Consider the following 14,872-nt stretch of genomic DNA (forward strand, 5'->3'; position numbering starts at 1 on the left):
AGCAATAAAATTTCAAAATGAAAACAACATCAGTCACCATCAAACTCAGCGTGGACCTTCTGAAAATGAATGTAATGGAGAATCTCAGTGACTGGGCCACAAGGTTTCCCAGAATGAGATTCAATTCTGACCAAAATAAGCAGGCTCCCTGCAGCGCAGGAGCAAATTGATTTAATTAAAACTAACTTTATCATACTGGGCAGAAACTAAATACGACTAATGAAGGAATTAATTATCTTTATGCTGCCGAAAATCCTTTGTAAAACAAGAAAGGGAATGAAAAAAATCAATAAAATAATGAGGTTTCTAAGAAAATGCAAACGGACACTACCATGTAGACTGTTCACTGACCCCTTCATCCCGGCCACCTGGTGTTTTCAATAAAGGAACAGATGACTTCAGAGCCCTCTTGAATTACTGCCCGAGTATCTGCGTGTTGATGAAATTCATCGTGTACACGCTGGTTTCCCCTTACAACCAAGAATTGTTTTTAACTGAAATTAATAGCTTTGTCTGTCGCTGATATTTTTAGATTAAGCTTTGTTTCTCTCACATAACCCTCACTTTAGAGGGGCCAAAAAAGCCACTAGAATCACAAATTGAAATGTGAAATGGCTGTGACACAGAAGGCATGGACTTTGTAACCAATTTCCAACCTTTACTCCACTCAAGTCCCGCGACCTGCGAGAACCTCTGGCCACTGTCTCCTGCTTCAGACCTGCAGGCTGTGCCTGGGGTCCTTCCTGCTGGCAGCTGGGGGTGGGGTCCTAGCCCCCTTGTGGACGGTTCCCTGCTGCCAGACATGGAGAGGAGGGGCTGGCACTGTGGCAGGATCCCTGTCCCCTGGAGCAGAGAGAGGCCAATTCTGGGCAGAGCACCTGCACATCCGAGGCTGGGAGAGCCATGCCAGAGGGGCCACGGAGGGGTGAGGCCAGGAGTCAGGATGAGCTAGGGAGATGACAGCCCCCTGGACCAAGGCCACGGTGCATGGACACAGGCCTGGCGCTCAGAGGGTGTCCAGGTCATGTGCTGCCACCCAAGCAGGAGAGTGGCCTCCGCTGGGTGCTGCCCCATCCAGTTCTGACCACAGGCAGTCCCCAAGCCCAGGAGGAGTGGGGATCATGGGGAGGCACTCAGTATCAGGCCTTATGCCACTCCCACAAGTGGCACCACTGGCACCAGCCAGCCGCTCCCGCTTACCAAGCCAAGACATAGCCTCCAGGCAATGACCACAGATGCTCCAAAGGGCCAAATACACAGGCTCTCGTGAATTGGTACTTGTCACTCCTCTCAGGCTGTTCTCGTGGCTTTTGGGCATCACATCTCCCTCCTTTTGAATCTCAGCTCAATGTGTATGTATGGGGGGTTAGTCTGTGACACAGCAACAGAGAGGGAAACACGGGGCATGGTGCCAGGCTGCTCAATGACAACACGGGTGGCCCCAACTCCTTCTGCTCATGTAAGCTCCAGACATCAGCCTCTTCTAGGCCAGGACTGAGGGGCCACACCACTCTATCGCCCTGGGTGCCTCTTGCTAGGACTCGCCTCTTCCTGAAGCTTGTTATTTGTATGGCCTTGCTCCTAAGGGACCCAGACACATCCTTCCATCTTTCTATTGGGTCCCCCTAATCCAGAAAGGCCCATAGCCTGCGCCTCTTGGAGAGCCACCCAGACACAACATTCAGGTTCCATCTGACGTGACTGAGTGTTAAATTCAGGGCTCCTGCACCACAGTTCCAGCGACCTTGGTCAGGTTCACCCCCAGGAGGACACAGCCGAATTCCGTTTGACCAGAAGGATGTGGAAGGACGGTAATAGTAAGACTGCAGCCTGACACCCCAGCCCTTAAGGACTTTTCCTCATTTCTCACATTTTCTAACTGAGATGGAGAAACCCCCACTGCAGCTCTTCCAAGGCTGACTCAGCTCTCCATCAGTCTAAAGAGAAATGGAAGTCAAAGCTGCTTTAGGGAACAACCGGAAAAATCACTCCCCACTCTAGCTCATGGTGATTTTCATCCATGCAATATGATATTTTTCGTTCCAAGTGATTTCATCTTTGTGTTAGCAACAGCTTAAGACCATGTTGGCAAAATGACGGAGCTGTGTCACCTACTGCTGAAATATATGGCCAGAAAAAAAGGCACATTGGATACACAGCTGCTGTTTTCTCTTCCTATGCATCAGCAGTTTCCAATGCAGCAAGGGACAATCTTTCTATACGAAAAAGAAACCCACAAAGACCAACTTGAGGTCAGGCCCGTGGACCACCCTCGGGCTGGGTAGCTACAGGAATACCATCTATTTTCCACGGGCCAACATCACCAGGTAATGCACTTTTTACAAAAGCAATACAAGTTACTCTACTAGAGAAACATGTTCCCTCTAGACTCCAAGACAGTTCTACCCTCACAGAATACTCCTTTGAGCACACGCCTCTGAAATAAAAGAGGTGGCTTGGGCTGCCTCTCCGACCCACACACTATGAACACGCATGACACTATTTTCTAACTCAGAACTGGGGCACATATTCTGAGAACAGCCTGTAATTGACAAAAAGTCAACTCCTGGCCATTATTTGCCAACAGTCGTCTCTGGCCGCTCTCCAAAGGAGGTGGCAGGGGGACCACGGCACTCAGCACACTCCATATCCACCCTGAGCTACTCACCAAACATGCTCAGTTCCACCTCAAACTCTGGACAGGAATACACGGTACTTATAGTGGTCAAACTACATGCAATTCATTCTGTCTTTAGGCCCCAAGGACGTCTAGAAATAAATCTTTTGTGTGTGTGTGTGTGTGTGTGTGTGTGTGTGGTGGGGGGAAGTCCTCACTGCTTCATGCTTTCTAAAAATCTTGCTTTCATGGAAATTCGAACTAAGCTTATGATTTGGCAACAAGAACAAGGACATCCCCAGTCTGTACTGACATTCTTGTCCCTGCCCTGGGTCTCGCTGTTCCCAGCCTGCAGACCCACAGTGTAAGCACCTACTGTCTCTGGGAGGGGTGTCTTGCATATGGCCAAGGAAACCTCACTGGGGGCCATCAGGGCCGTAGTAGCAGCCGGAACTCTTACTCCTGTACCAAGGATGAGAGACACAGACATCACTGCCCCCCGACCCCTGCAGATGAGCTGTTACTCCAGGCAGGCAGGCCAGGGGCTCCCATTCGTACTTTTTTTTTTTTTTTTAAAGATAGGGTCTCACTCTGTCACCCCGGCTGGAGTGCAATGACGTGATCACGGCTCACTGTCACCTTGAACTCCTGGGCTCAAGCAATCCTCCCACTTGAGCCTCCCGAGGAGCTAGAACTACAGGTGTGTACCACCACACCTGGCTGGGGACCTCTCACTTGGAGACCTGAGTTCTAGTCCCCAACAGGCTGGTGAATCACTGTCAAGTGGCTCCATCTCCCCATCTGTAAAATGGGACCCGGATCCACCTACTGAGGACAGACGCTGGGAGCGTTACCTGATCAGCACCTGATCAGGTAACAGAAGCAAAAGGAGAAGTGTCAGCTAAGAGCAGCAGCTTTCCTTTATCACACACCTACTAGGTGTCAAGCATGGTGTCACTCTCCGCACACCAGACGTCTGTCATCCTCACAGCAACCTGTAAACTGGCTATTATTGGCCTCATCTCATGAACGGCAAAACTGAGGCTCAGAGAGGTTCACCTACTTGTTCAAAGCCACAGAGCACAGTCTGGCACACCAGGTTCATCGGGATGTCCAATTTGGGGTGGGGTAAGGGGTGGGAACGAGGCCGCCCTCAGAGACCAAGGTTTGCATGGGCAGTCCAGGGACAAACACACGCTCTGCACGTCATCAGCAACTCATTCAAATTATTAATGAAAGTTACCCCAAACTTGGAAGCCAGGCAAAAAGATTTCTGCATGCCCTGTCAATGTCACACTCCATGCTAAAACTAGGAATTGGGAAACTCCATGGGCCAAATGGCCCACTGCTGATTTTTATAAAAAAAAAAAAAAAAAGAAAGAAAGCAAATAAGTAAAAGTTTTATTGGAATAGTGCCAGACAGTATGGCCCACAAGGCTGGAAATACTTATCATCTGCACTTTACAGAAAGGATTTCTTTGGCCTGGTCTAGAGTATTATCAAATGTCTTGGTTTCACTTACTATGTATTATTGATTAGAGCCTCGTTGCAACAAAGTCAGATGTTAACTTGTAGAAAACAGAAAAGTTGCAAATTATGTTTGTTCAATAGAGAAACAAATGGTATCTGTAGAAAAAAAAACCCTCAAAGGTCATGATTTTGTTTTTCTCTGTTGAATTGGTGCTAACCAGTTTTCTATTCAACTTTGCCATCTCAGGCTAGCCTTCTTTACCCTACTGACCCATACACTGGTCTCTGTATTCTCCCCCATTTAACCAGCATTACCATCCCGCGGTTTAGCATTATCGAGTTAAATGGATCTCAGCTATGTGCTCAGTGTGTATTTATGCAAGAGTGACGCTTTCAGCTTTTTGGAAATGACCCTTTGCTGGACACCGACGATGCCCGCCTGGCGGATGGTTAGCAAAGCAGCTTCTGGACCCCAGCGGCACACATGACATTCCCAGGTGGCGCACGCAGCAGCAAACCGGTACCTTGGCATCCTGGTGGCTGCGGGAAGCCAAAGCAATCTGCCTGGCCAGCTTCAGGGCTTCTATCCGCATGATGGCAAACTCTAACTCCTCCTGCCCGCAGGGAGTGTGGGCAGACCGCAGGGAAATGCATCAAGACAGACGTCAATGGTTTCCACATCCGAGAAATGAACGTGCCACGAAAATGTGTCATGACAGGCACTCGGGAAAAACACGCGCTCCATCTTTCTCTCACAATTAGCACCTCAGCAGATCATGAAATAAGCATTTAATTTCCTTTTCTAAAAAACCACCCTTGTGATTGTCAGGAAGTATTGTGCAGTTGAATACAAAATGATTTTCAAAATGGGATCAAAATTTTTGCTGTTCTCTTTTCTTTGATTTCTTTCCCTTTTTCTTTCTTAAGGTAAAGTTGGCCAATCGTTTCCATGAATGGAGCTGCATCTCTCATACGGCTGTTAATCTCTCTAGGTTTACTCTGAATGTCCTAGTCTAGAGAATATCAAATTAAGTTGTCAAATTTAAAGCACAGAGTACATCATTGTTTTTGGTTCTAGATGCAAGACTGAGCCCAGATGTTATCTCACTGGGAGTCTGAGATAGCCACGTATATATATAAACAGCTTGGCTCAGTGGTGATCTAACATTCTTGGTTCAGTGAATAAATCACAGAAACTACTTTGGGGGCTATCAATGCTTCTAAATAATGACTATTTGGGCCCAGTTTCTAAATTGAAATAGAAACGGTTTGTTCGATATGTAATCACACAATTCATATCACTTTGGTACCGTGGGTAAAGAACGTCACGTATACCATTCTTTGAAGGGAAGATACGTCACTGGGAACATTCCTGGCAGCTCCTCATCAAATCCTGCCTCATTTCATTTGGGCCTCGGGGGTTCATTCTCTACTGAGGTTTTCACAAACTCCCAAAAGGTCACACGTGGGCTACAAACCTGAAGTTTCTGAGCGAATAGTGGGGGGTTCTTTTCTGCTAAGTCGGGCTCCAGATAGTCAAGTGCACCACAGAGAGAGGCGGGGTGAGCTAGCCTGCTGAGGAGGGCGTCAGCAGAGGCAAAGGAGCCCTCGGGAGCTGTCTGAACGCCGGCAGAGAGGAGGACACACAAGAAAAATAGAGGAGAACAGAGAGTGATATTGATTCCAAGCAAGGGCCACGCAGCCATTTGCTGGACATTTCTGCCTTGAGGCTAAAGAGAGTATCAATTAGCTGCCATTACTTGTGGTTTCATCTAGACTAATTCCCACATGCTGACAATGGACATCTTGAGATTGGCAGACCCGACCCCCTCCCCAAAAGGGCAGCCTTCAGTGTCCTCCCACTCTCATGCCACCCTCACTCCCTGGTCAGTGAGTGGCAGCTAGCTAGCGGAAGGTGAAAGGCCAGTTAGCTGGTGGGTTTTCCAAACATAACATAACTCTTCCAGAAATACTTTCAAATATATATATATAGGAAGTAAGGTTTTGGTAAAGGTCATTTTCTCAATCATGGAAAGATGATTTCAAATGAAAAAGTTCTTCTGATAGATCAGAAAGACTTCAGAATCAGAAGCCAGCTTTGTAGAAGGTGAACCACGGACATGTGCTTCAGAGTATTAATGTGAGAGACTGATTCACATCTAGACCCTCTTTTTACTATTGTTTTTCTAGTATCCACTCCAGCATCCAACTGTCAGACACACAGTACGTGCTCAATAAACATTTGATGCATGAGAGAAATGGCCTACTAACACAGAACAAAAATAACACACCAAATCAAGGGCTTCACACCTGCTTGGGGATTGCTGGGCAGGAGGTAGAGGAAATAAAACTAAAATCCACCTAGAAGGATGGTGCATTTCAGACGCATGGAAGACCATGGCATGGGCATCGCTTAGTTTGGGGAATGCAGAAGACCATGTGACATGTGTGCTGTGCAGGGACTCGGGGGTAAGTGAGGCCTTCAGCTCAGCTCTATTTACTCTGCAAGACCCCAGCAGGGCTTGGGGACAGGAAAAGTCCTGGTCTTTGAACAGGAAAAATTCCCATCACTAAGTCCCAGGAAAACTAACTTTCCCAGAAGAGGGTCCCCTGCCCTCTGTCAAGGATGAAGCTGCAGAGGACTGCTTAACGACTGTTCCAAGGCAACAGTCTAGTCCTAAGGGGCGAAAAATGGAAACTAAATAACCCTGAAGGCATATAAAGTACTTAAGTGGGAAATGAAAAACCGCACTGATGTGAACAGAGAACCTTCCCCTCATCCTCACAGTATGGGATCGCCCAGGTTGGCTTCTGTGGTCAGGGAGTCAGGGTGGGACCCATGGCAGGTATCAGGTGAGTGTTGCTCTGAAGGCCTGGCCTTCTTGGCGACAATACATAGCTGGCCCTGTGATCTGGGGCCCCTCCAACTCCACTTACAATTTCAATCGCCTCTGAAGGGGTGCCCAAGCCCATGGCCTCCAGCTCCTTCTGGGAGGATTTCTCCGACACCTGCAAGTGTGGCTCTTGGTTAGGGGCCAGTCCTCGTGGGACAGGATGCTGGGCTTTTGTAGCAGCGTTCACAAGGGCTTCAGTCTCTTCAAAACTTGACCTGGGGAAAGCAAAGGGCATCTTCAGTCTTCTCACTGGGAAACTCACTGAAATCAACCAGGATCCCCTGACCATGCAGATATGTGATATGTGACCATATCACAAGGAATCCTGGACTTCCCGAGGAACATGGGCCAGGTCTCCAGTGGCCATGCAGCCTCTAGACTGGGCAGTCACCCCAGGACCAAGTGTTAAGGGAGGGGCAGAATTACAGATGCCACTGGCTACAGACCCAAGCTCCGCAGTTCAGCAGACCACCAGCTGCCTGGTTGTGGACTCTGGGGAAGTGACTGGGTACCGTGCCTCCAATTCCTTCTCTATAAGATGGAGACAGTGGACCTCTCTGTGAAGATTAAATGAGATGCTGCATGCCCGTAAAGCACTTAACACGGTACCTCTCAACTGGTGCCGCTACTGTTTTAGTAACGTAACCACCATCATCATTGTTCTCACCACCCTGGGCAGTCTGCAGAGTCTCTTTTGTAAGTTTGAGAAGTCAGTGCAAGCACTTTCACTCCTGCTTAAAGGGGCAGGCAGACAAAAATAGGCTGGTCCAAATCTTACAGCAATGCCCACACTTACTTGATCAAACAATGCACTGCTCCAAACATTAGCCCTCATAAATGCAAACATGAACACCCATATCAATAATGTACATTTACCAGGCACTTGAAGCGTGCCAGGTACTTCAACAAGAGCTTTACACACAGCATCTCTCTGGAAGACAGAGTGCCCTCTCCCCGTCGCACAGCTGGGGGATGCTCTGGAAGACTGATAGCCTCCTTTAATCTTCATAAAATCCCTGCAAGGTCCGTTTCATTATTACTTTTACTTTACATGCAAGGAAACTGAGGCCCAGGAGAGCCAAGTACCTCACATCAGGTCACACAACCAGGAGGGGGTCGTGGGGCACAGGTGGGATTCAAGCTTTGAATGCTGGACCACAGTGTCCCCTTTAGACAAATGATGGAATAAGGTGTATGTGTGCTGGGCGAGATTATAGCGGGTGGGTCACACAGTCAACTGCTGAAGGATTTCGCTTTAGTCCAAAGGGCAGCCAATAACAAAACCAATGTGTTTATGTCCCTGTGGACATTCAGAGAGACTAAAATGTGGGCTGGCCAGGTACTGTGGCTCATGCCTGTAATCCCAGCACTTTGGGAGGCTGAGGTGGGAGAAGCCCTTGAGCCCAGGAGTTTGAAACCAGCCTGGGCATCATAGTGAGACCCTGTCTCTATTAAAAAGAAAAAAAAATTATGTGGCGTGTCAGCTGCCTGAATCTATGCACTGAAATGAAGTCAAAATAACAGCATGAAGGCGCTCAGAGGCTCTGGAACATTCAGCGTGATGTGTAACTCTCTCATCATGGAAGTCATACCCTGAACACGGCGTCGGGGACTCTGACATGCGGACGGGAGTTGACTTGACAGGGCTCTCCTGAGAAGTGTCAAACATAAGGTACAAGGCCTGCTTCTTCGGGGCGTCATCGTCCTGCTGCAGGGATCAAAGTCACATATCAGCTTGGGTACAGCTGGCCTGAACGTGCAGCTGAGATGAAAACCAGAGCACTCTTCAACAGGGAACAAATAACCCACCAGGGTAAAGCCTTCATTGTTCTGGAGCCACCAGGAAGAAAGGAGGAAGTGGGGCCTGGTTAGGAGGGAAGGAGGATGCAGAGAAAGTACAACCGAGTTCAAGTAGGAACGTGCGCCAGTGGAGAAGACTCCACGGCATTGGTGAGCTGGACTTTGTTCAATTCACCAACATTTTCTGAGCACCTTCTCTGGGCCAGGAGCTGCGCTGGCCATTGCAGATACACAGAGAGGTAGGGCAAGAGCCCAGAGCTGGTCTGACCGTAGCTGAATGAGCCCAGGGCAGGGGCCTGGAGAGCAGCTCAGCTGGACTAGAAACAGGGCTGTGGGATGTGAAGCCCCAAAATGGAAATTGGCATCTCTCAGTGATGGGAAGACCTTGAAAGACCCCCCCTCCACATGCCCTGCTGGGGTCCCCAAAGAAGTCCCTGCAAAGGCCGGCAGGCATGCTGCTCTGCACCGCCATGAAATCTCTGGGTGGCTCTGCTGTTCCCGAGCAGGGCATGCTCCTCACAAAATTCATCCACAAGGCCTGCCAACGAGCCAGGCAGTGGGTGGTGGCACAAGAGGAAGGGGCCCCTTGTGGTTTCAATCCATTTAAATCAAAGATCTCAAAACATATGACAGTTCCCCTTCAGTGGTAAAATGTGTCACCCTTAGTATTATGTATATGGCCTCAACTACTGTGGACTCAGTTGCGATCACAGAGCTAAGCTCTTTAAGCAACACACCGGGGATGATGACAAAGCCCATGCACTTTACTTGGGCAGCTGTGACCTCACTGATGTGGCGCTTGTGTTAAGCCTGTGCCTGGGGACATTCTCCCACCCAACCTTCAGGTCTAACTTACAGCAACCTGCAGTTTGGAAGCAGTAACCCCGGCATTAATGACTGACGCAAAGTAAGATAAAGAGCAACACGTCCAGGACTGTGTAGTGCTGCAAGCAAGCCCTCCTGTGTGCCACACGTCTCCGAGGGCATCGCTGACAGCAGCAAGAGGTCACCCTTGGAATAACATGCCCCAGGGCAGCAGGTATTATGCCAGGAAAGACAGTGCCCATCATAACCTCTTAAAATGAAAAACCAGGGAGAAAGGCTTATTGCCCAGAGAAAATATTCAGTTACTTAAAACAATTTCTCAAAAACAGCTAATCGTATACCTGAAAAACCACCACTACCTCATTTTATTTTTTTAAAGAAATCTCTAGCTCTTTCTCAGTCTAAGAAAGTAATTCTGCTGGACATCTAACTGCATTCTATGATTTTCTCCCTGAAAATGTCAAACGAAGTGGATTGAGTACAAACCTCAACCCCCCAGCCCCAGTCCATCATCGCTGTGCACCCGGGAAGCTGTGTACACAGAGAGCACTTGATTTGGGGTCTGAGCTCCCAGAGACGCTCTGCACAGGGGAGGAGGCCCCTGAAGGCAGGAAAGCGAGTCCCCTAAGTGGCCCGAGGCAGAAGAACTTACAGGTAAGGAGGAGCCAATTTTTTCCATATATTCAATTTCATAGGAGTTTCTGTAATCCAACTCTGCAAAAACAAAAACAAAAACAAACACAAAAAAACAAAAGATCAGGTTAGTGCCAGAGGAGAAAAATGGGAAGATCTGAGCCAGGCAGGGTGGCTGCTATCACAAGACTCTGGGTGATGGTGTCCCCTGCCTAGAGACTTCTTATATAGCCTGAAGAAAAGGGCCAGCTCGGCTATTTTCAGACAATTGGTAGATGTCTTGCTGTAAAGGGGCTTCTGCCATTAGGGAGGCTGAGAAGGTCCTGAGGAATTCCATGGCACGACCAAGCATAGCCCGAGTGTGGCCGGACCTGAGCGGTCTGCGTTGAATGTTCCCATAAGACAGCATGTGCATTCTGAGTGCTGGTTTCCTCTGTAACTCTCATGTGCAACACGTGGGATGATACATCCTCATGATGTTTTGGAACTGGACCCTTACTTGTCCCTCTCTGGATATTCAGCTCTGGCCACCCTCTGAAGTAAGGGAAGAACGACATGATTCCTTCAGTGCTGCTGGTAAGAGAAGCTTTGCAAGTCACCGGGAGCCTTTCCCAGGGATCTACCAGTGTCTTCAGGGCTGGTCCGAATCTATTTTCAAACACAAAGACTAGTAAAGTCCAATGGGTGGGGAAATGACCTGTTTAAAATGGATTGGTGAAAATCCCATACACTCAATGGAGATGGCAAACACCACTGCCTGCCTCCAGTACCTGGAAACTGAGCTGACGCTCAACTGAATTCCCCGTCCAGCAAATGAATGGAGCACCTCCTATATGCTTCGCACTATGCCGGGCATAGCGGATATGGCGGTGGATAAGACCAGAATGGACTTTTGTCCTCACAGAAGCCACAATCTGAAGCTACCAGATGCCTCTTTTCTACTTACAAAGAAAGCCAAGAGGTGAAGAGTGACCTGCTCAGAAACCCACTGTGAAAAAGCATCAGTGGCAATTCATCAAGTTTAATCTTTCGACTTTTTTAAAGATGAAAATAAAGATAAATAGCAGTTCTGGTTTAAAGCCCCTTTATTTCTGCCTATTGTTAAAGGCATCATCCAAAAACTATGAGCTTTAAAATGAGATATTTCCTGGAGGACTTTCTTAAAACCTGCAAATGGCTGAATAACCCCAACTACTTAAACAAGTGGACAATCTTTCAGGAATCTCTGAATCTCCCTTGGTGAGGCAAACACATCCTTCTACTCGGCATGGCCAGCTCATGAGATCGAAGACAGTTTTGTGGATGAAAGGCCAGAAAGCCCTGTTGCATCCTGAATAGAGATGAGTAGAGAGAGTGTGTTTCCAACTCTCACACCAGGCCTGAACCCCAGGGTCTGCCCCAGCTTAAGACAGAAGCATTAATTTGTAAAGTCTTAATCGCCTCCTCACCTTAAAAATGAGAAGCAGGACAGGGCACAGAGGCTCACACCTATAATCCCAGCACTTTGGGAAGCTGAGGCTGACGGATCATTTGAGGTCAGGAGTTCAAGACCAGCCTGGCCAACCCCATCTCTACTAAAAATACAAAAATTAGCCGGGTGCACACCTGTAGTCCCAGCTACTTGGGAGGCTAAGGCAGAAGAATCACCAGAACCCAGGAGGCAGAGGTTGCAGTGAGCCAAGATTGCACCACTGCACTCCAGCCTGGGTAACAGAGCGAGACTGCCTCCAAAAAAAAAAAGAGAGAGAGAGAGAAGGAGGAAGGAGACAGGGATGGACGAGGTGATATTTAGGGTCTCTCTGTGATCTGTCTATCACTTTCCAAGTATAAAACCCTGGGACTATCATTTTACTGTTCTTTTATAAGCTGTTTAAGTTGAGAAAATAATAGTGAATCAGCTGCCTCTTCTAAAGTATCATTACGATTGCCAAGGCATTACAAGCCCTAAATTATTTAACAGAAATCTTTAAACACACTCCAATACAGCACAGGGCACCCAGGACACACCAAACGAGCAACAGACCACCGCAGAGTTTTTCCAGGGACCTGTGGCCTCAGGCGAGTGCCCGGCTCTGGTAACCAGCTCGCCTCACTCAAGCGTCCCACTTGGAACCTCAGCTCTTCTGGTGGCTGAATCTGGGTGAGTTCTAGTTCACGGAGCTCACTCATCTGCCTTCTCTGCTACCTGCCAAAAGGAAGTTCCTTCACACTGTCCTGTGTCCCCCATTCCTCCCTTCAGAAAGAGCAACTGATGGTGCAAAAGTGGGGTTCTCTGACACCCACATTAGTGTTTGTATTTGTGAGATGCCTGGTTTCAGAAGGCCCACACTCCTCCCCGTCAACCCCAGACGAGTGGCAGACGCCTGGAGATGCTCCTTCGGAACATGCCCTGCTTGCTGCAATTACAGTCATTTGGGGTCCTGATTTATAATTTACAAAGTGACCTGGACAGGATGTAAGAAAAATAAATACTTCCTCCTGTCATCTTGGGTGATCTCTGATCCTTTGAGAAAACATCTTTCTGATGGTTTTCAAAATTTCACTCATCTGCTTCAAATCCTAAGCCTCAAAGGGCAGGCACAGGGGTGAAGCCACATCCAATTTCAGCCCCATTTTCACACCATGCCACACACAGCTGGCAGGCCAGGAAGGGTGATGCCACCATACCAAGTGGCACATCATATTCTCAACTGGAGGAGACAGCCCTTGCTAGCGTGTGTGGCTGCTCCTAGCCGAAGAGGCTCAGTTACTGTTCCCCGGTCCCGTCATTTCTGAGGGCTGCTTTTGGTAATTATTTCCTATGGGGGCACTGCACAGCGAGAGGGCTTCAGCGCTGCTTTCATCTGACTCTAGTTGCTGGGGGCTTGCTGGGAAGAGGAAAGAGCCTCAGCAGAAGCCAGAAGGATGCCACTGAGTCTAGCCTCTGTTCCCAGGATCAGGGAAGCCAACTCACCCGATGTCTCCTTGCCTATTGACTTATCTCACAAGTGGAGCTCAAACAGCCTATATTTTGTAGGCAAAAATGAAATACTTTAAGAGAAAAATCCTTCTGTGGGTTACACAAATGTAAAGGAGCATGATCAGATATATTCCTGCTCATGGCTAGTATTTTTGGAACTTTTAACCTAAGTGACATTACATTAGGGGAGAAGAAAAGAGTCCACGGAAAGAGACAGAGAGCTGCTCCCCGCTTCCCCACCATCACCCTTCTAAGTGTCCGCAGTGTGACAGAGACGGTGCCTGCCGTTAAAGAACAGCTGAGGCTTCCAAGGAGGGCGCTTTCCCCTCTGTCAGAGTGGGAAGGAGGGACTAACAGAGCTGTGGTAAAGGACACAGGGAAACTGGGTGGCCACCAGAGTCACTGAGACTTGTGAATCTAAAACAACTGCACTCTGTCAGGGTCTCTTGGACAGCCAGGAGAGGACTCAGCTGTGTAGACCAATGGTTGCTAATCTTTTCCTCCACAAGAACCACATGGGTTAAGTTTTCTCCCACTGCATCATGCTTTAAAAGACTGCACCAAAAAAGGGCATTTGCTAAGCAACCATGCAAAGAAAACCATTTATAACTGTCAATGAGTTTTTCATCCGCGGAAGATGACCAGTGTCATCCTAGTGAGCTGATACGATTACAGCCCAAGTATGGTATTTTAATCCCCTGGGCATCCTTCTAAACTAGTTACACTCAGGTGTTTTGAAATATTAAAGACAACTTGAAGCTCTTCAACACTCCACTCCTACGGACCTAGGTAGGAAAGTGTGATTAGTCAATAGCCTCATTCTACAGGCAAAGGCAGCAAGCCTTCTCCATGCTCACAGAAAGAGCACAGCTGCTAAGTCAGGCAGACCTGGCTCTCCACGGATTTGTGCCAGGATACTGGGGGAGTCATTAACAGCTCCAAGCCTCTGTATCCTTGTTCTTAAAATGTGGAATTGTAGAAAAGCACTCTGCAGACTGAGAGGATGAAATGAAATCATGAATATAGAAGACTGCACAGCTCAAAGTAAGTCCTCACCCAATGACAGGCCCTAGCTTATTATTGTTACCTATAGAATTAATACGATAGCGAATATGTATTTAAATCATAATTATTATTTCTCACTCAACATTTCCTTTTCCTGCGGTTGATGACTTCATTGTAAGAGTCTCAGATCACAGCTGGGGCCCCGCACGGATTCTTTCTGATGATCATATCAGCACCCCTGGGCATGTGTCTGGTGCTGCTAGACCGGACCTCATTACATTAACAGTATTTCCACATCCAGATGCTGGAGGGACCGTGGGTGCGTCAGCGAGGTAGATGCAGTGGGGCCGCACCTCCTGAAACCGCAACTGTTGTGTCTTCACACTGATGAAGGATTTTTGATTGTCTACCAACTAAAATTATAGTCATGACTTCCCAAATCTTCCCATTTTCTAAGGTAATGGGTTTAACCAAGTTTTGTTCCAAACTCATGTATTTACATATTTGTTCAATCTTTATAGAAACAAACAACTATCAAATATGTCACTCAGCTAGTAAGTTGTCTGTTTTAGTAGTGTGGAAGATGGACAAATAAATGCCACCATTGAATGAGGTACATATCAGCCCTGAAAGTACTGTTAGTATTTTTATATTTTCTAAGGAAAAAAA

The 14,872-nt window shown here is 47.8% G+C and overlaps 1 protein-coding gene across 4 annotated transcripts in view; it reads right to left on the reverse strand.

Moving 5' to 3' along the window:
* TACC2 (transforming, acidic coiled-coil containing protein 2) overlaps window positions 1–14,872 on the reverse strand; it is a 182,906-nt gene that overhangs the window by 20,055 nt on the left and 147,979 nt on the right. For 2 of the 4 annotated variants that reach the window (XM_012001062.1, XM_012001063.1), the window contains 5 exons: window positions 10,259–10,320; window positions 8,574–8,689; window positions 7,025–7,196; window positions 5,566–5,706; window positions 4,612–4,701 (listed from right to left, as the gene is read on the reverse strand). In XM_012001062.1, coding sequence (XP_011856452.1) covers window positions 4,612–4,701; window positions 5,566–5,706; window positions 7,025–7,196; window positions 8,574–8,689; window positions 10,259–10,320 — 581 coding nt within the window. The remainder of the gene's footprint in view (window positions 1–4,611; window positions 4,702–5,565; window positions 5,707–7,024; window positions 7,197–8,573; window positions 8,690–10,258; window positions 10,321–14,872) is intronic. The other 2 variants (XM_012001065.1, XM_012001064.1) reach the window with 1 other exon arrangement.

Source organism: Mandrillus leucophaeus, unplaced genomic scaffold (genome assembly GCF_000951045.1).
Source record: "Mandrillus leucophaeus isolate KB7577 unplaced genomic scaffold, Mleu.le_1.0 Scaffold65, whole genome shotgun sequence".
NCBI lineage: Eukaryota > Metazoa > Chordata > Mammalia > Primates > Cercopithecidae > Mandrillus > Mandrillus leucophaeus.